This window comes from Phocoena sinus, chromosome 18 (assembly GCF_008692025.1).
Source record: "Phocoena sinus isolate mPhoSin1 chromosome 18, mPhoSin1.pri, whole genome shotgun sequence".
Lineage (NCBI taxonomy): Eukaryota > Metazoa > Chordata > Mammalia > Artiodactyla > Phocoenidae > Phocoena > Phocoena sinus.
In genome coordinates this window covers 7,709,962-7,736,784 of record NC_045780.1, presented here as the reverse complement: position 1 = coordinate 7,736,784, position 26,823 = coordinate 7,709,962, and the positions used below count along the sequence as shown (strand labels likewise).

Genomic DNA, 26,823 nt, shown 5'->3' with positions numbered 1-26,823 from the left:
GACTGTTAGTGATTTTCAAGATGACAGCCGGAAGGCTGCTTGAAATGACAAATCGAAGAAATGAAGCTGAGGCGTCTGTGTCTTCGTCTGCGTTTGTTGGGCCTGTGAGCTTCCACGTTCACGTGTCTGACGGGGTGTTTCTGCGAGGTCTGTGAGGTCTGGCTGAGAGCCTGTCTGAGGGGATGGTGCCGTAGCGCAGGGAGGGGGCGGACACGCTTGGGCGTGAGTTGTGTGTGGGTGTGGACACGGCTCTGTGTGTGTGTGTGTGCACAGGGCCTGGGTGTGTGGCTGCCCACGTGCGCGGGGTCGGGGGGCACTGTGTGTGCCCCTGGCGTGTGAGAGTGCTGGAGGTGACAGTGCTGGGCCTGCGCGGTGCACAGCAAGGAGGGGAACGCTTTCCAGGGCATCTGTGAGTGTCTGCGTTGGGAAACGGTGGGATGCAATTGGGAGACCAGTGTGGGAGTCTGGGGGAGACCTGTGGAGCGCTGTCGCAGGGGGCATGGGGTATACTTTGAGGTGTCTGTGGAGGATGTGTGGGTGTCTGTAAAGCGCCTGTGTGGCGACAGTGGGGAAGGCGTGGCGTGCGTGAGCGTGACAGACAGTACCTGTAGGGCGTCTGCGGGGTGAACGTGAAGATGTCTCTGCAGGTGTGGAGGACCGTGGCGCATTCACGAGTGTCTGCACATTTACCCGTGGGAATCTTGGGCGGTGTCTCTGGGGCGTCTGTGCCGAGTGTCGGTGGAGGGCTTGCTGGGGTCTGGGAGCCTCCGCGGATCTCCGTGTGCCTGCGCTGCAGCTCGTGTGTCAGGATTCACCACACCTGAAAGTGAGATGGCCTCTGAATGCTTCACCAGGACGGCCCTCACCTCCGTGCTTCTGTGTCGCTGTGACAGGCCGAAGACAGCTATCTGCTGAGGGCCCACAGTCACAAAGAGCGACAGCACAGTGACCCGGAGTGACGTCTTCCCTGAGTGATTGAGGGTGTGGTGTGCGACCTTCCCCTGAGAGGGACCTGGGCTGTGACATCATTCCTGAGAGGGAACTGGGGTGCGACCTCACTCCTGAGAGGGACCTGAGTTGTGACCTCCCCCTGAGATGAACCCGGGATATGCCCTCCCCGAGCGGAACCCGGGGTGTGACCTCCCCTGAGGGAGACCTGGGGTGGGACCTTCCCCCTAAAAGGAACCGGGGTGTGACCTTCCCTCTGAGAAGGACCTCAGGTTTAGAGGCCCTGGTGTGTGACCTCCCCCACAGAGGGACGTGGGGTGTGACATCCCCTGAGAGGGAGCGGGGTGTGTGACCTCCCTTAAGAGGGAGCCGGCCAGGTCTTGCAGACTGCTGCCTGTGTGGACATGGCCGTGAGGTCTCACCCCATCCAGGGGTCTCAGCCACACACCTGGGGTTCTCCACTGACCACAGCGCACACTTGTCATCTCTAGGACTAACTGGGGGGGGGGGAGTCAAGAGGAGGCACGTCCGGCACCTCTCTTTCTGGCAGTTTCCAAAAATGAGCAAAAGAGCAAAGATGCTTGGATTTCCATCCACTTGGCTTCTGCTTAAGCAGAAATGAAATGTTCTGTAGAGACTGTGGTTCCCTCATTACCCCAGAAGTTTAAAATCAACCAGTGTTACATCCATTCGGAGGAATCCGTGTCGCCTCATCGTGAGGCCATTGGGGGCAGGGTGGGATTTACATTTAAGCTGTGGTGTTGGGCTCCGCATTAACTTTAAGCCTTTTCTGGAAGTCTGGGCTGCCGCTTGTGTTTGCTCCCACGTTTTCAAGCGGGGGAAGGCCTCTCTCCTCCGCAGCTCCCTCCGCCCCACATCTCACAGATGCTGGGTCAGCATGGGGCTCAGCAGGCCCTTCCGGGCCCGAGCCTGGAGCCGCCCTTTAGGTTGAGTGACATCCCAGAGGGGAGCCAGAGGCTGGGGCAGAGGCAAAACTGGCAGGGGAGAGTGACCGGGTTTACCTAAGTCTGGGTCCTGGGCGCACCTGTGCTCTAGGGCGTCCGGTGCGGGTTTAAGCCGAGTCTGAACGCAGCCACAGGGTGATTTTACCAACTCTTTCTTTTGTTTGCAAAAGCTGTTCCGTTGCTAACTTCAGTGCCAGAAGCCAGGGGTGTTCCTTCCAGACTTGGCCCTTCCCACTGACTTCAGAGTACACCTATTTCCAAGAAGCCCCACAGACGGCCACCCCTTCACCTTGTCTCACACTTGGGGGTTTGTTGCTCCCTGGCAGGTGCTGGGACCCACCTGAGCCCCCCGCCCCAGGACACTCCGCGTTTGCCTCTCGGTCAGATCACTTGGGGACTAACCTTCCTTGCCCTCCTTCTGGATACACCTGAACGACCTCATCCGAACCTCAAAGCCCCTCTGGGAGGAAAGGTGGTGCAGACATTCCTGTCTCTGGGTTATGGATGAGGACACCGGGGCAGCCGTAGGATCTCACTACAGCCGAGCCTCGGAGGACAGAGCTTGGACTGCTGGGTCCCATCACCTCACTCTCCTCTCTCACAACCATGTCTCGAGCTCCTGCTGGGTGGCAGGTGCTGTCCTCTCTAGTGGCGTTAAGTCTGTTGGAAAGATGAGGCATATCTGTAAAATCTCCCAGTGAGGAGGTGAAGAAGAAAGGCCCAGGTCAGGGACAGATGATGATGTTGCCGAGGGAGGGCTTTGTGTGGCAATTGGGGAGGCCTCGTGGAAGAGGCGGGGTTTGATCTGAGCGCTGAAGGTGGGAGAGGGATTTGAAAAGCTGGGATGGAGGGAAGGACACATTCCCAGTGTGACGTTTGTAGCCAGGCAAATATGACCTCTACCAGAGGCTGCGAGGAGATGGACTCAGCGGGCCCGCCAGTGGCAAAGAGGGGCAGAAAGAGAGGCAAAGGGAAAGGTGATGGGAAGAGAGAAATCCCTGGTGACAGGGGATTCGCTGCCAGCAGCAGAAATGATCCAGGAGACACACGGTGTGTTGTTTTCTCGGTACCTCCTTCTCAGGCTACTTGGCAATGACAGGCTGACGACTCACCAAACCCGTCTCCCTCTGTGCTTGTTCACCCTTCCTGACCTCCATGGCAGTCGGGGTGGCATGTGCCTGATTTTGGGAATCTGGGCAGAAGCGATCCACAGCACTTCCGGGCATAGCCCAAACCATCCCCCACAGCACCCAGTCTCTTCCTCAAATGCTGCCTGGATGCAGAGGATCCAAGGCCCAAGGGGAGCCTGGGTCCCTGCATCACCACATGGAAGCCACCCACCAAGTACAGGCAGTGAGCTGTTACATGAGCTGGAAATACTTTTCTAATGTGAGAAGCCACTGAATGTAGGGGCTTGTTTGTTACAGCAGCGTGTCCACCCTGACCGACACAGGCGGATGATGTTTTATCCGATACTCTGAAGATTTTATGTTTCGTTGCAATGTCCATCCTGACTTTCTGTGACTAGTATTGGTTTCACTGCTCTATCCTCTGAACACAGCAGAATGATCTGATCCATCCTCAGAAAACATTTCTTGAATGAATGAATAAATGTACCAACTTTGGAGGTCCGTAGTGGTATCCAGGAGAGGGGAACATCAGAGCGGAGCAGGCAAATGAGTACAGCAGGGGGTGGGAATGGGAAAATTAGAAAGAAGAAGAAAAAGCAAAGCCAACCCCTAAGCTATTGTAAGAGCATTTTCTGGGTTTATTCTTTTACCCCATGGCAACAGTTACATAAAGAGATTATGTCCTTGCTTTAAAAAAAAAAAAAGTGCTATTCTCCTTCATTTAGAAATTAGACTTCAACTTCAATATTTACCTTAATAGTTCACCGACAGAAGCCAAAAACAGAATGTTCACACATCCCTGCAACACAGTTTAAAAAAGAAAAGAAAAATAAATTCCCTGCAGAAGTAAAAAGCCAACACATTCCATGTATTTCCTGCACACTAAATGCTTGTGTTCCCTCGGCAGAAACAACAAGCAATCATTTTCCATTTAAAAGGGAGTAGATAGTTTTCAGGTGTCTCTGTTTCTTGCCAAACAGCTGGGCCTTCATATCCAGCAAGTGGAGCTGCCATAACCTTGAGTGGAACATGAGCTTGGACAGGCCGCCCTGTCCAAATGCTCAGACCGGGGTCACAGGGAGCTCCGTATTGCATGTGATCATGCGCTTGGAGGACCTTGATCGCTCCGGGATGCTTCTCCCAGTGGCCTGCACTTGGAACAGCATTTGACACAGAGAAAAACACTTGCATAACAGCAGGGCGTGTAGAATAGCAGAGCTTGCAGTCTCTCATATGAAATCAACACTGCTAGTTTAGGGACGGTGTCCCATGATGAAATACCTCCTTGAATAAGTGCCAGGCACTGCTCTAATGAGCTGCTTTGCATGCCTTATCTCATTCAATCTTCACAAGAATCCTCTGGGGTAGGCGATTTTATTATTTCCATTTTACAGATGAGAAGACTGAGGCAGAAAGAGCTTGAATGGCATGCCCAAGGTAACAGAAGTCTTAAGTGGTACAAGCTCTGGGCTTGCTACCTTTCACGCGGTCTCTGAGCTCAGGTGGATCAGTGCTGGATCGAGCTACGGTCTTAGCTGAGTTCACAGTCTGTGGAGTTCACAGTAGGTCATGTCATTTTCTTGCTGGATACAAAAGGCGTCTCAGTGTGTTGTTTTTTTTGGTTTTTTTTAACCTTAGTATGACATACACCCAAAATTCTGCGTCTTGTGTCTTGTAATATTTTTCCAGTGCATAGTCTATTAATGAGAATTACATTAGTGTCACTGGGTTCTGTCACTTTTTCCTGCGATTACAGTACCATTTAGAAACTCATTTTATTTCAAGAAATCGTGGTATACTCTTGCCCTCTTTCCACATCTCTCCTAGTCAATGTGTCATTTTCTTCCCCCACGTTCCCTCCTCAGAGCCCTGCAATCTGGCTTGTCTCCCTGTTCCTCCACTGGCATTTTTGTCGCTACAGGCTCCATTTCTAATACATCAAATGCAATTGTCTCAGTCTCTCATCTTCCCCGAGTTCCCTGGGTGTTCAGCTACTAATGAGCTCTTTCCTCCAGGACACCTCTCCTCCCATGGCTTCTTCTGGTTCCTTGCCCCTCTCAGCTCCTTCCTTGTGCCTCTAAGGTTGGGGTCTTAGCCCTCTGCTCTTTTCTTCCAAAACACACACTCTCTCTTTCTCTCATGCTCCTGTAGTATCATAGCTGAGCTGTCTTCCCTAAGCTAGTGGCGCCCATGACTGCAGCTCCACCCTGAATCCCGAGCTGGAATTGCAGTTTCCCACACGACCCTGCATGTGTAGGATGTCACATTCTCCACATGTATAAGCCACACCGATTAGCCCATCGGGCTGGAACACAGCTCCCCTTCTGAAAGGCTCCGTAGCCCCTGGGGCCTGCTAGTCTCTTGGCATCTTGAGGACCTACGGTTGGGTCTGGATGAAATGAGAAGGGCTGAGGAAGCCCGGCTCGTAAAGGGCGCTCCATAAAAACGGTTTTCTTGCACTTTCCTTCCCCTTCGCCCCCTCCCTCCCTCCCTCCCTCCCTCCCTCCCTCCCTCCCAGTGTTTACCTAGGCATCAGGCAGTCTTTTGGGGAAGGGAGTACCAGCCTTATTCTACCCCATCCACCCTGGGGCCACCTCCACTTAACCCCTCATCCATCGGGCCTGGAACAGTGCAGGGCTTGGACCCTGCCTCCCAGCCCCGGTTTCTCCAGTTAACCACCCTGTTCCCTGGCACCAGGTAAGTCTTTCTAACCCACGGCTCTCCTTCTGCCACTTTCCTGCTAAAGAAATCACGATGGTTCCCCGTTACCAATTAGATTAGGTAAAAACCCTTTCGCTTGATTTCAAGATTCTCCATCAGTGGGGCTCCTTGTTCATTCAACATTTCCACCTCTACACCCCAAAGTGGGAGCTCTTCCCTCCGGTCCGCCCAGCTGCCCCGCCTCCTAATCTGTCCCTGTCTCTATGTCTTGCTCATATCAGATCTCTTCCTCTACCCACAGTTTATATTTCCTTCAGGATCTCACCAGTCCATTGATTGCCTTGTTTCTCCCAGTCCAAAATGTTCTTCATTCCCTCTGAATTCCTCTAGCATTTATAGTCAAGACTGCATCCTTTAACTACCATTAGTAGGGTTTGTTGAATTCCTACAGTGTACAAAATTGATTCAGTCTCTACTAAAAATAACTCCAATAGATAAATAAATGTCCACCCAGTTTTGCGGATGAGAAAACTGAGGTGCAGAAGGTGAATTTGCCCCAAACTGCATCTGGGATTTGAACCCAGGAAATTTGACTCCAAAGCCCACATACCTCCAAACTGCCCTGTGCTAAATACTCTGTATTTGTTTCTTTTTGTCTCCTAAAGGCTTCAATGGCAAAGATCATTTACTGTGCTTTTTTTTTTTTCTTTTCCACTGGGCCTAGCTAAGGGTGGAGCACATGGTATTTATTTAATAAACACTCACTTTTTTGGCTTCTGACTTCTAGACTTAAAGATACTGTGACCCCAAATGAGTTAAGCGGTTGGTGAAACCAGTGGCCACAGCAGGGTTATTTGCTTCATAAACTGCAGAGGATAATCAGGGCCAGGCCACGGTGACCAGTGACATCCTGACAATAAAGTGCTTAGCCGTGGTGGTTCCCCTTTTTCCTTTTCCTTTGGAAAGAAAGAAAACCAACGGAGAAGAAAACCAAACCAAACCTGAGTGCTCATTGCTCATCTGAAATCATTTTGCTCCCAACTCTTGTTCGAACCATCTCAGGGGCTTTGTTGACATTATCTGCTAATGACTGTAATCCCTCTTTCCAAAAGGAGAGAGGCACCAAGCTGTTAGGCAACACCTTTCTGTCCGCAGAGGTCTGAGGTCACCTCCCTACTTGCTGCCAGGCCTCTGGGTGCATTTCTAAAGGGTAATATTTACAGTGTTGGATGGCTGGGCATGGTGGAGCTTAATGGGATTCTTAATAAAGGAGGCTTTCATTAAGACGGGGAGCACAGGCAAGGTGCCCTTGCTTTTGAGGAAAGGACGGCCCAGCGCAAGACGAATGCTCCTTCCGGGCTGGAAATCACGCAGGTCAAGTGCCTTGTCATGCATTAACAGGCTTTTTAAGTTCCCAGGCAGACTGAGAGGAACGGCTTAGATAAATGAAAGCAGAGGAATCATGCGATCTGTCTTGGTAGCAGAAAACACTGAGACACAGCAGCTGCATTTAAACAGAGCAATTTGCTAAATGAGTGGTCGGCTCCGTTCCAGATGGCCAACATGACACGGGGCTTGGAGGAAGCCGTTATTCAACCCTGCATCTGTCTAGACTGAGACATGAAAGGCCAGGTTATACTTGCTGCTGCTGCAGGGGCAGCAGCGGCTTGGAAACTCTTACATAAAACCTGCTCAGTATCACCAATGAGGCAGCTTGGCCGGAGACCAGCTGGAGAGGCTTCTGCAGCATGGCGTGCGTGCAGCCTCACGGAAACCAGCTTCTCTGCTGAATGGCGGCCAGATCGGGACGGGGGCTCCTCTCTGTGCACCTCCGCCTGCTGTACCACTGCGCCCACCTCCCACGTGCAGGGAGGCCGGTGATCTTAAGAGGAGGAAGCACCAGGATAAGGTCAGAAAGCAGAAATATTGGTTGTGTTCTATGTGCCTTCTTTATGGGTACTTTTAAATCATTTCCCATGTATTTTGCCTTGGTTCTTCTGGTTAGGTTGTCAAGTTCCCAACATGGCTGAAAGAATATTCTTAGCTTTGCCTACGACCCCAATTTATTTTCCCTTCTCCTTGCCTCTAGCACCTAATTCAGCCCTACTCCAGCACCTCCTTAGAGATGATACCTCAAAGATATTGGCTGAGGAGGCCGGGGGTAGACCAGATGACCACTCAGTTCTGGGGCTTCTGGGTCCATGAGACATGTTGACCGACTGATTTAAACTAGGTCAGGCAAAATGGAGCCATCTGATGGGCGTCTTGCCCAACTTTAAAAAACAGGCAGCCACAGAGCTTCATTGGGCTGGTATGAGGACCTACAGGAAGGCAGCTCTACTGACCTATTTCTCTCTGATAAGTTCTACCCCGCGCCTATTTAATTTTTATTATTGGATTGAAAATTTCCATGGGTTGAGGCTTTCACTGTGTTCTTCAGCAGCCATTCAAGTCTCACGGCTGGAATGTTCTGACCGGTCAGTAAACAAGCCTGCTTCCTGCTCCCCCTCCACCCCACCCCATCCCCAGGGCCCAGAACCCACTGGGCCTTCACACTGGACAGCAGCTTCATTTTTTTCTGACTAAGGAGGAAAAGTTTAACCTGTTGAATCACCAGCAGAACTTCCTGTGACATCCTGGGGGAAAACTACAGTTTGCTTAGGAAGAACTCGGAAGCATTCACTTACTGCGGTTTCTGATTTACACAGATGTGGAAAAATTTGAGTTCTGCTCTATGCTGACACACCAAAGCTCTCTCACCAATATTTTTCTCTCTTAGAAGTTTCCTATCATCAGGACTATGTCTACCCTATAGTCAGCCCGAAATAAATGAATTAAATGAACAGGGCTGTCCTAGGGGGAATATAGCACTACCCCCATGCTAATCTCACCCAGATACCACTTCTTATGTAACTATCTCTGCCCAGTTTCCTCATCTGTACCACTAAGCACAGAAAATAATTCGAGGGACTTTTTTTTTTTTTTTCAGTTCTCCCAAGAATGGCACATAGCTAGCATCATTCTAGATGCACAGGTGAAAAGCTAATCCATCCATACAAGGGATGCTCTGGACATGATTGGCCTAGACCTTATTAATTGAGGTCTTTGTGGCAAGAGTCCAGGCTATGGAAAGGGAGTTATTCTAGTATCTACAATATTCTAGTGGTAGATATGCCAAAAGATCAGAACAATGATGTCACTTAACTCTGAAATAGTTACAAATCTGTTCAGGTCCTTGCAATGTGCCAACAGCTTAGAAAGGGTATAAAAGTAGATTATTAACCTTCTTAAGAAACAGGTTTCTTCAGACTCATGGACATAGAGAACAGACATGGTTGCCAAGGGGCTTGAAGTGGGGGATGGAAAGGAATGACTGGGAGTTTGGGATCAGCAGATGTAAACTATTATACACAGGTTGGATAAACAACAAGGTCCTACTGTATAGCACAGGGAACTGTATTCAATATCCTGTGATAAACAATAATGGAAAAGAATGTGAAAAAAGAATGTCTATATGTGTATATAGCTGAGTCACTTTGCTGTACAGCAGAGATTGGTACAACATTGTAAATCGACTATACTTCAATTTTTAAAAATTAAAAAAAAAAACAGATTTCTTAGTATGCTGAATGCAACACTGATGAGTATTATCAAATGATAATTTAAGTGCGTAATCCTGGGCCAGATGCGATAAAGAAAGAAGCCCAAGGATAGTCACTCGTTGAGACAGCCTTTTGTGGTTCGACGACGATGAATCAAGTTTCCCTTGTCTTTGCCAGCAGGTCGCCACTGTAGCTTCCCTTATGCTGAGCATGTCCCGATTCCAGGGATATGCACCCGTCAAGAAATACGCAAATTGTGAAGGCCTTGAAAGCTGCCGAAGGGTGGTTAGGTGACCTTAGGTGATCAAACAGGCAGAGCCGGTGCTTCTACTTGATAAATAAAGTTACTTCTCTCTGAGGCACAACTCATAACTTTGCTAGATGGCAACATGAGCTCTTGAACGCTACCTTCACTGTAAGCCTTTTTGCAGCCTAAAGAATATTTGGTTTTTAAAATGAGCATCAGATGAAGGCTCAATACTGTTTGAAAATGTCGAGACTTTTTAACATTCAAATATAGCTGCACAAAAGAGCGACCCATGATTGACATTTTATCTTATTAAAGTGCTGTTAATTAAGAACCACAGCCACGAGCAAAAGCGACGAAAGCAGCAGACCCCGCAAACTATTCCTGAAACAAAAGCACAACTCTGATTTGCTTAGAACCTAAATCAAAGGAGCACGGTGTACGGGCTCATCCACTTCCGGTCCACTAGGGGGCAGTGAATGATCGAGTTTCCCCCAGGCGGCTTTCACGACGGTTGCTATATATGCACCTGAAGTGTGGCAGGCCTTCTACGCAAAGTGAGCAGTGCGGCAGCGATGACAGGTGCAGGGAGCATCCAGTTAGTGCTACCAGCACAGTCTGTCAGAAGGATGAAGTGAAATGAATCATTTGCATTTTTTGCCAATGAACTTGCATTATAATGAACAGGCAGTGTCGCCCGGATGGGCCCTGGCGTCGCCTCCCTGGCTTCTGCTGGACCGCCGCCAGTCACCAGGCTGGACGGCACCCAGGACTAGAGCGCGGGGGACAGACAGGGCCCGGGAGCCGGATTTAACAGTCGCCTGGGGCTGGTGACCACAGGGGCACGAATGACCCTGCGGGGTTGGGGTGGGTTTCCCTCTCCCATCCCATCCCGGTGCCAGCGTCCACTGGGGCGGGGGGGGGGGGGGGGGTGGGAATTCCAGGCCTGGACGCTGCACAACACACATCCAGGGACACCATTCATGTCGCAGTCTGTGTGAGTGGCGCCCCCTGGAGCTGGGCAGTGAGCGCAGATTCCCTGCTCCCACCGTGCAGGGCCCTGGACTGTAGGTCTCTGTAGGAGTGCCCATCTGCCTTCTCACGGCTCCTCAATTTAAAAAACCTGCCTTAAAGGGCTCTAGGGAAAATAGAAAGGTGACACCCGAGCAAAATCAGAAATTGGGACCAGTGCATTCCAGTGTCTGCCATGGTCCCTCTTCCTTCTTCCTCTGTCCCACTCTCTGATCCAAGAATCTGGCGCCCTCCTGATGGTTTGTCTTTTTCCTGTTCCAGTGTGCTCTTCAAAAAGGTTCTAGGACATCACACCGTCAACTTCAGTTGCGTTTACATCACTCTGTCTCCTCTTCCACCAGAATTTGCATTTAAACCTTATTTCTAATTGTGAAGCAAGAACCAGAGAAGGATTCCTCCCTCCTGGCCCCTTTCCTCCTGGCCTTGATTAACAGGAGCCTCCCCTGCCCAATGGGAGGCAAACCAAACGTGCGTTTCCCCCTGTGCTCCCGCTTTAAAGCTTTCCGAGTGATTCCTTCATTCCCAGCCCCATTTCTCCACACATGTACCTGGAACATCCCTTTCGTTTTACTTAAAAACCAGTAAAGCACAGTGCTTAAATGCAGGTTCAGATCAGACTGCTTGGGTTCAAATCCCAGCTCTGTCACCTCCTAGCAGCATGTAAACTGGGGGAATTGCATGATTGCTCTGTGCCTCACTGTCTCCGATCTCACAGAGGGCAGTAAGAACATCGCCTGGTGGCGGTGGTGTGAGGATCGAAGGCACCGAGCACAGCACCGGGCAGAGGCCAGCACTCCGTACGTGTTACTTCTCAGTATTTTACATATTTGCCATAATGCAGTATTTCCTCTTCTCTTTCCTCTTCTTGCACCTCGGCTTCAAGACACAGATGCTCCCACCCGCTTCCCTCCCCCTTGCTTCTCCCTGAAAGGATGGCAGATGGTCTTCTGGCCTCTGAATCAGTGCCGACTGCCCCCTCCTGCCCTCTCCTGCCCCCCGCACACCTACCTGATCATCACCATAGAGAAGCAGGCACTTGTCAGGATCCTCGTAACTAAAGCAAAGAACGAAAAAAGAAATCATCTTCAGACATCAAGAACAACAACAGCGCAGGGGAGGGGGAGATCTGACGAGTGTCCTTTATGTCACGTCTGTGTTCTATTTGCAGAACAGTCTTGGAAATAGGCACTTGTTTACTTCGCCCAGATCAGAAGTGATTTCAGATTTCTCTTCGTTTAATCATCTCCTTCCACTGTGCAGGTTCATAATTAAAATAAGAAATTTATTTATAAAACCAGTGCTGGAGCTGAGCGCTAACTATAAAGAGATGCTTAGGCTGATGAACCCTCTGTCACGTAGACCCCAAACTGCATCGACCAGCCTGGAAGGAGAGGCAGGGACTTCCCTGACATGGTCAGCATCTCCCTCGCCAGACAGGAGATGGAGGGAGTGAGGAAGGAGAGACTGGCTTCCCTATCCTAGTGTACAAGATGGAGAGCGTCCAGATTTTCATGGGGAAATGCTACACCACCCCACTTTGGGTAAATGGCTGGCTCCAAGGGTAGGGTGCCCACTGGCTGGTGCCAGGACCAGAGGGAGGGAAACAGCTGCCAACGGAAGAAGACTTGAGCATGGTGGAGTTGGCTGGGAGAGGGGATGAAGGGGCCAAGAAAGAGTAGAAGGAGGGGGTGGGGACAGTGGGCAATGAAGTGGCAAGACCTTGACTGTGTGACCTTTCCCAGTGACCCCTCAAATCTCAGTATCTACAAAAATCATTAAATGCTTGGTGCGGTTGGGTTTCTTGTCAAAGCCAGTAAAGTGGCCTGGTTGATACAAGAGGTGAAGTCCTGCCAGTGTCTGGGAAGTATCAACACTACAGCTACAAGGCTTGTTTGACATTACGTGGCTACGTTACATTTTTTTGAGGAGTATAGTTGATGTACAATATTATGTTAGTTTCAGGTGTACTACATAATGATTTGACACTTGCATACATTATGAAATGATCACCAGAAGTCTAATAACCATCTGTCCCCATACATGGCTACATTAAATTTGACAAATAATTTGTCACTTTGCATTAGATTTAATTTATTGCTCTTTTTATTTCCAAAGACAGAAGGGACCTACTAGACACATTTCTTTCCAGTGTCAGTATCAGAAATCTGTATGTGTCTTAAACACCTTAGTTGTTGTCTTATGGACACTGTGAAGTGGCAATGAATGCCGTCTTCCTCTTTGTTCTGGCTTCTAGGAAACTCAAAGAAAAATACGCTCTTCGTTTAAAAACATTGTTTAGGGTATTATGGGAGTATATTTTGTTCATTGACTCTGTCTTCCTATATATATTTTTTCCCTTCACCTTCATTCATCTGTGTGCATGTGTATTACCTTTTATTCTATTCCCATCCATTGCTGTAAGTGTCCCCAAATCCTCTTTTAGACAATGCAGTTACTAATAAACAGAAACACAAATGAATACATTTTTGCCTGTCCTGGAAGTTCTTACACTTTAATCTTTTATTGCACAGAACATTCCTCAAGTTTTGCTCTCATATCTGTTGGTTAATCTTTTCTGGACTTCTGTCCTTAGAGCTCTGCTTTTGCAAAAGACTTTGCTTCACCCTCATTTTATTAAGATGTTCTCTTATATTTTCTTCTAGTATCTACTTTAAAAATATTTAGATTTTTATTCGGAATCTATTTTTATGTATACTGTAATTTAAGGACTTAATTTTTTCCCTTAACAAAAAGCTAAAAATTATTTGTTAGACTGTTCTCCCACTAATCTGAAATGTTTGTTTAATCAAATACTACCTTCCCTTTATACATAGGTCTGTCATCGACTTATTTGTCTCTCCTTTGTACCAGTATCTTTTCTCTTTCATTTACTTTAACGTAACAGCTTGCTTTGATACCCAGTAATTCCAGTCTTTTCTCCTTATTCTTTTTCAACATTTTCTTGGCTATTTTCACATATTTACTCTTCCAGATGAACTTTAGAATCAACTTGTTGAGCTTCAAAGCAATCTCTTAGATATTTTGATTGAAATTCCACTGAAGTTGACATTTAATTTGGGGAGAGGTAAAATCTTCACAATATTAAAATTTCCCATTGAGGAACATAGTTCCTTCCCCCCCCCTTTTTTTTTTTCGCGGTACGCGGGCCTCTCACTGTCGTGGCCTCTCACGAACCCATGTCCCCTGCATCGGCAGGCGGACTCCCAACCACTGTGCCACCAGGGAAGCCCGTTGCTTCCCTTTTATTTGGGCTTTATTTTACTCTTTTTAGAAAGGTCGTTATTGCTCTAGATATATCTCACACATTTCTTGTTAAGGTCATTTCTGGGAATAATCAATGGTCTACCAGTCAATTTCTTCCTTAGAGAGGAAGTGAGAAAGGTAGTTTAAAGAGTCAAGTTCCTCACAGCCAAGATATTCCTGTTATGATGCCATATTCACCTGCAAAGTTTTGTCATACCTTTTCCCAGCAAAGACCAGTTCAGCCCATGTACAATGTTGGAAATACTATGTAAGAACTACTGGCAGTTGAATAAATTACAAACAAATTTTACAAATAAATCCTACACGTCCCTCAAGAAGACCAAGATCAGAGGCTCTCCACTAAGCTATCAAAAGGACCTCGTTGGACCCCCAATTTTTCTCTATACCTTTTTTTTTTTTTTTTTTTGCGGTCCACGGGCCTCTCACTGTTGTGGCCTCTTCCGCTGCGGAGCACAGGCTCCGGACGCGCAGGCTCAGCGGCCATGGCTCACGGGCCCAGCCTCTCCGCGGCATGTGGGATCTTCCCGGACCGGGGCACGAACCCGTGTCCCCTGCATCGCCAGGCGGACTCTCAACCACTGCGCCACCAGGGAAGCCCCTTATATTTCTATAGAAGATTTAAAATATAAAATTCAACTCCTTGCACACATTGCCATTCTCCCCAGCACAAGACTTTTCATAATTCTTGGGATTTGAATATCATAAATAATCTGCCCAGTCTACTGGTTTCTCATTTGCTTGACCTACCTTTTAATAGTCTTGTCTTCTACCGTATTTCAGCCACTCACTGCCACGGTCGTACCCTTGATTTTGTTAGTAATACCTGGAACCCCTCCAGGATCTCCATTTCAAACATCCCACCTCCAGTCTTTCTAATGTATTTGCGCTATACTCCAGCTTTAGCTTAGGACTTTCGATCCCTTGATCCTAACACATTTTCACTGACCCTGACCCTTCCATGCCTCATTTTCCTTCATATCTGGCTTAAATTCCATGGTCAGTTATAACCACCTCCTCTATATACCCCCAACTCTCTCTTTCGTTGTTGCCGTTCTTCCTTGGCAAAAGTACACCCCCGATTCAAACTGACTTTCCACCCTTTCCATCCCCTGCATGCACGCATGTGAAAATGTGGCTGGAGACAAACCGCACCACTGTGCTGAGTGGTCCGACTTCAAATCCATGACCACAAACCACAAATAAGTTCTTAGTGCTTCCTGGCGGCCATCCCTCATCTCCCACTCTCCAAGACCATTTCACACTTCCTCTTTTCTCTGAAAATCTCCAACGCTTCTTCCCAATGTCCATTCTCAGATGAGGATCTTGCTTCCTGAGTCATACATCCTCGCCTGCAATCCCTGTGGCTCACTGGTGTTTTTCCCTCCCCCAGCAGTGTCTAGTGAGCGTTGCCTATCCCCCCACCCACATACTTTCTAGTACCTTCCATGCTATATTTGTTCTCCTTGGCCCTCACTCCCTAACTCACTCCTTATTGAGCTTGTACATTGCCTGTCTCCTTCCATTAGGATGGAAGTCCCCTGAGAGCAGAGCTTTTATCTGTTTCGTTTCCTGCTGGGTCCCCAGCACCCAAACAGTGCCTGGCACGCATGTGTGGATGGGACTTCCTTAGAAGGCACCCTTTACAAAGTTCTCTGTGATCAACCCCCACACTTGTCACCGTGAGCCTAGACTAGAACACTGTCCAGCACTACTGGACGCAGTGGTTGGCCTGCACACGGCACCCACAGTCCTCAGGGCGGCCCTCATTCACCCCCGCCTGATTGGTCTCCAAGCCTCAGCCAATATCGCAGCCTCACCTGGGAGTCACAGGGCTCCCAGCACACACTCCCCACTGCCCGTGGCCTCCTTGATTTCTGAGCCTCAGTCACCCAGCCAAACTCAGGGCAGCCTCTCGCCCGCCCTTGACTCTGTCATCCTGTTGAATGAATGTTGGTGACTAGCCCAGTGTCTGTCACTGGCTAGGCACTCCCCCCAAGCCATTCATTCCTTCATCCTTCAAATAGTTATTGACTATATACCATGTGCCCAGTGCTGTTCTAGGCTGATGGAATATAATAGAGAAAGGTCTTGCCATTGTGGAGCTCATATTCTAATGGGTAGGCAGATAATAAATAAACAGCCAAATCAATACATCGTGTCGGATAATGCTAATTGCTATGGAGATAAATAAAGCAGGGTGAAGGAATAAGCCAGTTTGGGTCTGGGGGTGGGAGAGTGTATTTTCATGGTCAGAGAGGCCTCTCGGAAAAGTGGGTGACACTGGATTGAACCACATGGATTTCAGAAAAGAAGGTCACTCCTGAGGGTGATGATGGCAAATGCAAAGGCCCTGAGGTGCACGTGTGCTCGGGGTGTTCAAAGAGCGGTAAGGCACGCAGAGACCTGGAGCAGGGTGGGCAAGCAGGAGGGTCCTAGTGGGGACAGAATAAAGGGAGGAGGATTTCCCCCAGAACCAAAGGAGAGCCTCCTTGGGCTGGGGGAAGAGTAAGAGCAAAAGAACCACAAGGGAGGGGCAGGAAGAGAGGGCTGAGGGTCCTAGTGGGCACGCAGCCCAGCTTCCCAGAGGGGCTGCCGGGGGAGCAGTGGTTCCCCAGGAACGTGAGAAAAGTGGCTGCGTGGAGCTCCAGGCAGACGTGCCACCTGGTGCAGTCTTGTGTACGAGACAGCCTCAGGCGTGAAGGGGCCTTGGTGATGGCTTCCCACCAATGCGCCCCCCGAACTCTGGCACCATGTGGGTGGGGTAACCCCTGCAGTGACTGATATTATGGTGGGTGCTCAGAATAGAATTGAACTCGAGTTTTGGAAACTAAAGTAAGTTATCCTTCTTGCACATCCAAGGTTACAGACTAAGATTCACACTTGCTCCGTTATTCTAAGTACATTAAGATCAGGGGAAACAAAGTGTCGTGCACCGCTGGCTTATCTTTCACAAATCTTTGCCCCTGGATGTTGGCATATTTTTCTTACAACAAGACTTTAAAGAACGGAGAGAGTTGCCTGAAGTGGAGATCTCTGCCCTGCTGTGGCTTACCCTGAAAGGAGGCTCCGAGCCTGCCTCAAAGTGTGAAATCGCCAACTTCTCTAAGAGAGAGACTCCAGTGGTATTTCTGCCAAAAAAAAAAAAAAAAAAAGAAAATCCCAGAAATACATCCATCCTGAGTATCAGAGCCCAGAAATTATTCATATCACTCTGCAGCTCTGGCAAGAGACCGAATTCCTGGAATTCGAGGCGTCCAAATCATTTCACTGTGCCTCAGTAACAGCAATAGATGTGGGCCATAACAATCTAGAAGGATGGAGTTTTCCAAAGGGGCTACCTTTGATTTTTTTTTAAGATGCAAAAAGTCCAATTGAGGACTGATAATCTCCTCCCTTCTTCAGAAATGTCTCTAGCTAATCTGTAGGTTTTAATCTCAGTAAGGGCAGCAAGGCTGTCATCTCATTTAAGAGTTAGGTTTAGAGGAATCTTATCCAACTAGCTGCAGCCCAGGGATTCAGGAGAGCATTTTGTCACATGTAATAACCTGAAGCTTCCATACAGTGCTTAGGACAGGGCCCCAGACCCAGGGCGTACTCAGCATATGCCGCTGGAAAGAACAGGGGGGCCAGGAAATTGGAAGCACCCAGCAGGGCTTGGACTGGCTCCAGATTTCATTTCTTTGAACCTTTCTAAACTGCAAAGCGTTATGATAAGTGAGCCAATTTCTGACAAGTCTTAGTATTCTATATCCTAATGACCTTACCATCTCCATAGTTTTTCCGTCCGGATCACAGTGAGCTAAAGAGTAGGGTACATCTCCTGGTTTCCCCCTTCAAAATGGAGAGGATTGTGGAGTCCAGTTATGAAAGGTGATGGGGAGACTGAGGCCAATGACAACTGTCCACAAGGGCTCATCAGTGTTTCTGTTTTTAGGTGGCAAAAGAGAGAAAGGCCAGTAAGATAAGAGATCACACTGAACGTGTCCCTAGTTATTGACGTTAGATTCTTCCTCTCTAGATATCAGCCTTCCAGGAATAAAATAAGTGGATCATTAAGGCTCCCAATTCATAACTCAGCTCAGGAAAGAAGGCAGGCTGTTTATACTCAGTGCATGCTTGACCTGGACCAATGGATTGTACTAAGGCACTGAAGGGTGGCTGGGATTCTGTCACTTACGTGAGGAGTCTCACCTGCAGCATCATGGGGATGCCATTATGGGATGAACCATATCTTGAGAGAGCCAGGCATGTCTTAACATCAACCTGGATGAAACCCAGAAAACAATGGTGATTCTGATCACTTTCATACTTCAAAGAAGCTGGGAGGGAGTGCAGATCATGTGACAAGCATCAGTGTCCAAAAAGGCCTCGACCCACTGGGATACGGGCCCAATATCATTGACATTTGTTCAAGAGTGTAAGCAGAGTGTAATCAAAGCTGTCTAGAGTTTGTGGGCCAAGTTGCAAAGAGGAGAGCCTGGAGGCTGTGAGCCAATCAACTAGAACACGCAAGCAATTGCTCCCACCCACACTGGGGCAGTGACTACAGAAATGAGAGGAGAAAAGGGACAAGAATTCGTTAGTGATTGGAAGTAAAAGGTGAGGAAGAGAGGAAGCAACCACAGGGAATTCCAAGGTTCTCAATTTGAATGATGAGATGGAGGCTGTAATCAGGACAGAAAACATAGGAAACACTGCAGAATCTGGGTGGGGGGAGGGGGCGGGGGGAGGGCTGTTGTATTTTGACACTTCAGTTTTGAAACGCCTGTAGGATATCCACTCAAAGATGAACCTAGGGGCTTCCCTGGTGGCGCAGTGGTTAAGAATCCGCCTGCCAATGCAGGGGACACGGGTTCAAGCCCTGGTCCGGGAAGATCCCACATGCCACGGAGCAACTAAGCCCGTGCACCACAACTCCTGAGCCTGCGCTCTAGAGTCTGTGAGCCACAACTACTGAGCCTGCGTGCTGCAACTACTGAAGCCCACACACCTAGAGCCTGTGCTCCGCAACAAGAGAAGCCACCGCAGTGAGAAGCCAGCACGCTGCAATGAAGAGTAGCCCCCGCTCACTGCAACTAGAGAAAGCCCGTGCGCAGCAACAAAGACCCAACACAGCCATAAATAAATAAATAAAAATGTATAAAAGAAAAAAAAAAGATGAACCTAGGATTTAAAGGACAGGGGTCAAGAAGTAGATTTAAAATCATACCAAAGCCATAAAAAGGAAAGATAATACTTAAGGAGGTAATGTGGTGAAGGAGAAGGCCAAGGCTAGGACTTGAGGGGCTCTCAGCATGTGAGAGGGAAGAGGAGGACAAAGACAGGAGGAGTTGGAGAACCAGGGAGGGATTTACTGCAAAAGTCAAGGGAAGAAAAAGTATATGTCACACAGGTTGGTATAATGAAGACTCAATAGAGGGAAAAGATTTGTCTCTTGGGATGTTATTGTATTAGGTTCAGTGAGAGATAGTGAAGGCTGGCAGTGATGGCGTCATGGGCACATGGCAGAGGATGAGGGACAAGATGCTGTGAGTCCCTGAACGTGCAGGGTGAGGTGTAACTTTACACCTGAAGGAACTAAAAAAAAGAACAAACTAAGCCCAAAGTTGGCAGAAGGCAGGAAATAACAAAGACTAGAAAAGAAATAAAACAAAAAACGAATAAAACTGAGGGTTTTTTTTAAAGATTAACAATATTTGCAAACCTTTAGCCAGATTATCTAAGACAAAAAGAGAGAAGACTGAAATAAATAACATTAAAAATGAAAGAAGAGATATCACACATGATACAACAGAAATAAAAAGGGTCACAAGAGACTACTATGAACAATTATATGCCAACAACTGGACAACCTAAAAGAAATGGACAAGTTCCTAGAAACAAAATCTACCAAGACTAAATCATGAAGAAATACATAGTCTGACCAGACATATAACTAGTATAGAAATTGAATTGAAAGCCCAGGACCAGATGACTTCACTGGTGAATTCTACCAAACATTTAAAAAAAGACCAGTCTTTCTCAAAAACTTCCAAAAAATTGAAGAGCAGAGAACACTTCCAAACTCATTTTATAAGGCCAGCATTATCCTGATATCATAGCCAGACAGAGACACCACAAGAAAAGAATACAACAGGCCAACATCCCCGATGAATCTAGACACAAAAATCCTCAACAAAATACTAGCAAACCAAATCCAACAGCACACTGAAATGAATGATGGTTCAAGATACAGAAATCAATTAATGTGACACATCACATTAACAGAATGAAGGATAAAAATCACATGATTGTCTCAATAGATGCAGAAGAAGTGTTTGACAAAATTCAAAATTCTTTCATGATAAAAACTCTCAACAAACTAGGAATAGAAGGAAAGTATCTCAACATAATAAAGTTTTCTTCCAAGAAATCCTCTGGGGTAGTAATGTCATATCCCTTAGTACAGTAGGTTTTTTCCCCCTTCTTCTATTGTTAGTTTACTTTATGTTCAAAGAGGGCAATGTCTTGCCCTAGGTTAGCAGACAAATTAGCAGTAAATCAAGCTGAGATTTAAAAAACACTTATTTTTTTACATATTCATTTATTTAATCAAAAACTAGCCATTGAACGTCTTCTATGATCTAAGGGCTCTATTAGGCAGATACATTTATCACTCATCAAAAGTATTTCTCTTGCCTTCCTGTTTTGTTTTTATAGCTAAGAGTTTTAAGGCTGAGATATACCTTAGAGTGTGTCTACAAGGGTGTAAAAGCAACAAAAAAGAAGTTGTGTGTGAAATTGTATATTACAGGTAATAATAGAGTGAGTTTTGCACATGGCAATTAGTTTACAATGTGCTCCCACAAATGCACTCAGACACCATGATTAATGCTCCCTGGAGCCTTCAGTCTCTGTAACTGGCTGTCATTGTACTTACCAGAACACTATTCTCCCAGGATATTATGATAAATACCACGTTGGTTCTAATATTGCTGTAAGTGATTAGGTCTGGGTGTGAGAGGGGGTGGTGAGATGAAATGGAGATAAAATGCAAAGTTTATGTTCTGTCTGCTTAGCTGGAATTCAGTAAGAAACCAAGCCAGCAATCCTAAAGTGAGGTTTTGGGGTGACACAGAGACATCCCACCCACCCCACAACACATACCCATGCCCGCTCTGTGGGGGTTTTAAGTGCTGTTTCAAATTCGTTTTCTTTTGGGTGTGTCTGGAAGCTAAATATCAGAAGGCAAATGCCAAAACGAGAAAACTAGTCTCCACATCAGAGGAGCAGGGTATCCTGAACCTCACCCCTAGTCCAACAGAGAAGCTCTCAGAGAATGACATCATCAACAAACAGTCCCATTGGTTGATGGGATTGGTACATGGCCCATACCATTGGCTCCATCCCAGTGAACCCCTCAATAAGGGAGGGGTGACTGGTTAGAGTATACAACCCAAGTCAGTAAATATTCACTGTTGTGTACGAAATGTTTGTGTCCCCTCAAAATTTGTATGTTAAAACCCTAACCTCCAATGTGATAGTATTTGGAGATGGGGCCTTTGGGACGTAATTAGGGTTAGATGAGTTCGTGGGGGTGGGGCTCTTGATAGGATTATGAAGAGACACTACAGAGCCCCTCCCCGATACATACACACCAAGGAAAGGCCATGTGAGGACACAGTGAGAAGGTGGCTGGCTGTAAGTCAGGAAGAGAGCCCTCAGCAGAAACAGAAGGTGATGGCACCTTGATCTTGGACTTCCCAGACCCCAGAACTGAGAGAAAATTAATTCCTATTGTTTAAGGCACACAGTCTGTGACATTTTGTTGGGGAAGCCCCAGCAGATTTATACATTCACATTCACTAGAATGTGCTCTCCTTGAGGCTGGGTGTCCTGTGTGTTCGATCCCTGAATCCCTAGCCTATAGCAAAAGACTCCTCCTCACCCCCCAGCTCCAAGCCCCAAGAGTGGTGGGACAGGACAAGGTCTTCATGATGTCCTGGGATCACAGTGTCCCTGGAACCTTTGTTAATTTGTGGTGCTCTCCACTCAGCCCTCCCCTGTCAAGAGTTCACCTAATCATGATAATGGAAACCAGAATTTATAGTGTCCTTCCTGAGTGCCAGACAAGTACCTGACAAGGATTATCTCATGAAATCCTCCTAACAACCCAATGAGCTGGGTACTATTTTTATTTACCACTTTTACAGACAAGGAAAACTGAGGCACAAAGAGTTCAGACCACCTGCCAGTAAATCCTAGTGAGATTTGACATCAGAGTCTCAGTTTCTGATTGCTTATTCATTTTTTTTAAAGTATTGAACAGCTATTATGTGCCATGCCTTGTGATAGGTGTTAGACCTACAGTGGGGAACAAAACAGTTGTGGTTCCTACCCTCCCACTCTAGTGACAGTCAGTAGACAAAGAATTCACCATCTATACTCATAGGCCCATGACATGCACAATAGGGAAAATGAACAGGGTCAATGGGCGCATAGTCAGATAAGGAGGAGGTGAGATTTAAATTAAGACCGGAAGGGAAAGATAGGGGTGGGGTGGGCATGGTGCTTCAGGCAGACGGAACAAGGGCAAAGGCCCTGAAATGGGAAACTGCTGAGGACATCTGAGTAACTGAATGAGGCCACGGAGGCTGGTGCTCCAGAGACTGGGAGCGAGTGAAGCGGGAGGGGGTCCGAAGAGCTTTGAGGCCATGGTGAGGACACAGGAGGCCTGCGGGCGGTCATGCGTTGTTCATGCCGCTCCCAGCACGTCGGGACTGGAAGAGGAAGGGCGTTGGCTGTGAGGAGCACCTGTTGTGCTGGGTGAAGTGTGAGCGCCTACATCTAGGGCGCAGGTTTCATCTTCACTGCAGCCCTGTGAGGCCAGCCTTATCATCTCCGTCGTGCAGATGGGCCACCTGAGGTTGAGAATGAAGACTGGACTTGCCCAGGTCCCCAGAGATGAGTGAAGGGACTGAGATCTGAGTCCACCACAAAGTCCTGCCTTCGCCAGAGTCCCCAAGCTGCGCCAGGTGGAGCCCAGCCCTGCTGCCCTGCCCCCCATGCTGGGAGCTGGGGTCTGGCCCGGGGGTGGGAGAGGCAGGAGGCAAGCCCGCCGGGAGGAGCTGCACTCGCTTTGCTGGGCCTGCACGAGTCCTCTCAGGGCTATCCTTTTTATTGTCTCATCAAAGTGGCCTTTCTTGAAAGCAGTGATAACACAAAATATCACTTTCAGGAAACTCTCCGAGATGGCGTGAGTAAAAAGCAATCAATCACCCACAACTCAATCATGTGCCGCCCCCACTGGGCCAGGCTGGGCACCTTGGGCCCCACAGCGCAGGGAAAGGCTCCAATGCCCCCTCCCCCGACCCCCCGGAAGGGGGGGGCCCTCCTGAGGAGTCAAGTGTGCAGCCCTCTGGGGAGAAGTGGGACCTAGGGCAGGACCGCACATGCGCACGAGGGGCGCTGGGGACGGGCTCTGCCTGGCTTTCTTCTATGGGAACACACTCGGCTATAGGTTTGCTTTTCAATCACTTCCTTCTAAATACATCAACTTTTCTCTGTATTTCTCAATATAAAAACTGATTGGCCACTCTGACTGGTGTGAGGTGATACCTCATTGCAGTTTTGACTTGCATTTCTCTAATGGTTAGTGATGTTGAGCATCCTTTCATGTGTTTGTTGGCAATCTGTATATCTTCTTTGGAGAAATGTCTGTTTAGGTCTTCTGACCATTTTTGGATTGGGTTGTTTGTTTTTTGTTATTGAGCTGCATGAGCTGCTTGTATATTTTGGAGATTAATCCTTTGTCTGTTGTTTCATTTGCAAATATTTTCTCCCATTCTGAGGGTTGTCTTTTTGTCCTGCTTTGGTTTCCTTTGCTGTGCAAAAGATTTTAAGTTTAATTAAATCCCACTTTTTAATTTCTGGTTTTATTTCCATTACTCTAGGAGGTGGGACAAAAAAGATCTTGCTGTGGTTTATGTCAAAGAGTGTTTTTCCTACGTTTTCCTCTAAGAGTTTTATAGTGTCTGGCCTTACATTTAGGTCTTTAATCCATTTGGACGTTATTTTTCTGTATGGTGTTGGGTAATGTTCTAATTTCATTCTTTTACATGTACCTGTCCAGTTTTCCCAGTACCACTTATTGAAGAGGCTGTCTTTTCTCCATTGTATGTTCTTGCCTTCTTTGTCATAAATGAGGTGCCCATATGTGTGTGGGTTTATCTCTGGGTATTCTATCCTGTAGCATTGATCAATATTTCTGTTTCTGTGCCGGTACCATACTGTCTTGATTACTGTAGCTTTGTAGTATAATTTGAAGTAGGGGAGCCTGATTCCTCCAACTCCATTTTTCTTTCTCAAGATTGCTTTGGCTATTCGGGGTCTTTTGTGTTTCCATACAAATTGTAACATTTTTCGTTCTAATTCTGTGAAGAATGCCACTGGTAGTTTGATAGGGATTGCATTGAATCTGTAGATTGCTTTGGGTAGTATAGTCATTTTCACAATATTGGTTCTTCCAATCCAATAACATGGTATATTTTTCCATCTGTTTATGTCATCTTTGATTTCTTTCATCAGTGTTTTATAGCTTTCTGAGTACAAGTCTTTTGCTTCCTTAGGCAGTTTATTCCTAGGTATTTTATTCTTTTTGTTGCAATGGTAAATGGGATTGTTTCCTTAATTTCTCTTTCTGATTTTTCATTGTTGGTGTGTAGGAATGCCAGAGATTTCTGTGCATTAATTTTGTATCCTGCAACCTTACCAAATTCATTGATTAGTTCTAGCAGTTTTCTGGTGGCATATTTAGGATTTTCTATATATAGTATCATGTCATCAGCAAACAGTGAGAGTTTGATTTCTTCTTTTCCAATTTGTATTCCTTTTATTTCTTTTTCTTCTCTCATTGCTGTGCCTAGGACTTCCAAAACTGTGTTGAATAAGAGTGGCGACTATGGACATCCTTGTCTTGTTCCTGATCTAAGTGGAAATGCTTTCAGTTTTTCATCATTGAATATGATGCTTGCTGTGGGTTTGTCATATATGACCTTTATTATGTTGAGGTAGGTTCCCTCTATGCCCATTTTCTGGAGAGTTTTTATCATAAATCGGTGTTGAATTTTGTCAAAAGCTTTTCCTGCATCTGCTGAGATGATCATATGGATTTTATTCTTCAATTTGTTAATGTGGTGTATCACATTGATTGATTTGCATATATTGAAGAATCCTTGCATCCCTGGGACAAATCCCCACTTGATCATGGTGTATGATCCTTTTAATGTGTTGTTGGATTCTGTTTGCTAGTATTTTGTTCAGGATTTTTGCATCTATGTTCATCAGTGGTCTATAATTTTCTTTTTCTATGATATCTTTTTCTGGTTTTGGAATCAGGGTGATGGTGTCTTTGTAGAATGAATTTTGGAGTGTTTCTCCCTCTGCAATTTTTTGGAAGAGTTTGAGAAGGATGGATGTTAGCTCTTCTCTAAATGTTTGATAGAATTCACCTGTAAAGCCATCTGGTCCTGGACTTTTGTTTCTTGGAAGATTTTTAATTACGGTTTCAATTTCATTACTTGTGATAGGTCTGTTTATATTTTCTAATTCTTCCTGGTTCAGTCTTGGAAAATTGTACCTTTCTGAGAATTTGTCCATTTCTTGATGTTTGTCCATTTTATTGGCATATAGTTGTTTGTAGTAGTCTCTTATAATCCTTTGTATTTCTGCAGATTCAGTTGTGTTTTCTCCTTTTTCATTTTTAATTTTGTTGATTTGTGTCCTCTCCCTTTTTTTTCTTGATGAGTCTGGCTAAGGGTTTATCAATTTTGTTTATCTTTTCAAAGATAAACTTTTAGTTTTATTGATCTTTGCTATTGTTTTCCTTGTTTCTCTTTCATTTATTTCTGCTCTGATCTTTATGATTGCTTTCCTTCTACTGACTTTGGGTTTTCTTTGTTCTTCTTTCTCTAGTTGTTTTAAGTGTAGGGTTAGATTGTTTATTTGAGATATTTCTTGTTTCTTGAGGTGAGATTGAATTGCTATAAACTTCCCTCTTAGAACTGCTTTTGCTGCATCCCATAGGCATTGGGTTGTCGTGTTTTCATTGTCATTTGTTTCAATGTATTTTTTAATTTCTTCTTTGATTTCTTCAGTGATCTCTTGGTTATTTAGTAGCTCAATGTTTAGCCTCCATGTATTTGTGTTTTTTACAGTATTTTTCATTTCAGTTATTGTGTTGTTCATCTCTGTTTGTTTGTTGTTTAGTTCTTCTAGATCTTTGCTAAACACTTCTTGTATTTTCTCAGTCTGTGCCCCCATTCTGTTTCCAATATTCTGGATCATCTTTTCTATCATTACTCTGAATTCTTTTTCAGGTATATTGCCTATTTCCTCTTCATTTATTTGGTCTTGTAGGTTTTTACCTTGCTCCTTCTCTGTGGCATATTTTTTGCTATCTCATTTTTTTTTTTTTTTTAATGAGTTGGATTGTGTTCCTGTCTTACTGGTTGTTTGGCCTGAGGCTTCCAACACTGGAGTTTGTAGGTTGTTGGGTAGACCTGGGTCTTGATACTGAGATGAGGACCTCCATGAGACCTCACTCCGATGAATATTCACTGGTGTCTGAGGTTCTCTATTAGTCCAGTGGTTCAGACTCAGCGCTCCCACTGCAGGAGCTTTGGCCCCTGGCTCATGAACCAAGATCCCACAAGCCGTGTGGGGTGGCAAAAAAAAAAAAAAAAAAAGGCAATAACAAAGTAAAAAATAAAATTAGACTAGGAAACTAACAGATATGTTAGAAAGAATATAAAATAAAAATATAGATGAATCAATAACCACAAGGTACATCAGTACCACAATAGTAAAACAGAGGAGGAAGGAAAAGGAAAAAAAAAAGAAAAAGAAAGAAAGAAAAGAAAAGGGGGGGGAAGGCCTTGGCTGTGGAGGCAGGGCCTAAGCAAGGGTGAGGTTTG

General features: G+C 46.4%; 1 protein-coding gene across 1 annotated transcript in view; it reads right to left on the bottom strand.

Annotated features, from left to right (window-relative positions):
- Positions 1-686: 686 nt before the first annotated feature.
- TEX26 (testis expressed 26) overlaps positions 687-26,823 on the bottom strand; it is an 82,365-nt gene continuing 56,228 nt past the window's right edge. The window contains 2 exon segments of the mRNA XM_032611692.1: positions 687-967; positions 1,371-1,445. Of these exon segments, the coding sequence (XP_032467583.1) occupies positions 687-967; positions 1,371-1,445 (356 nt within the window).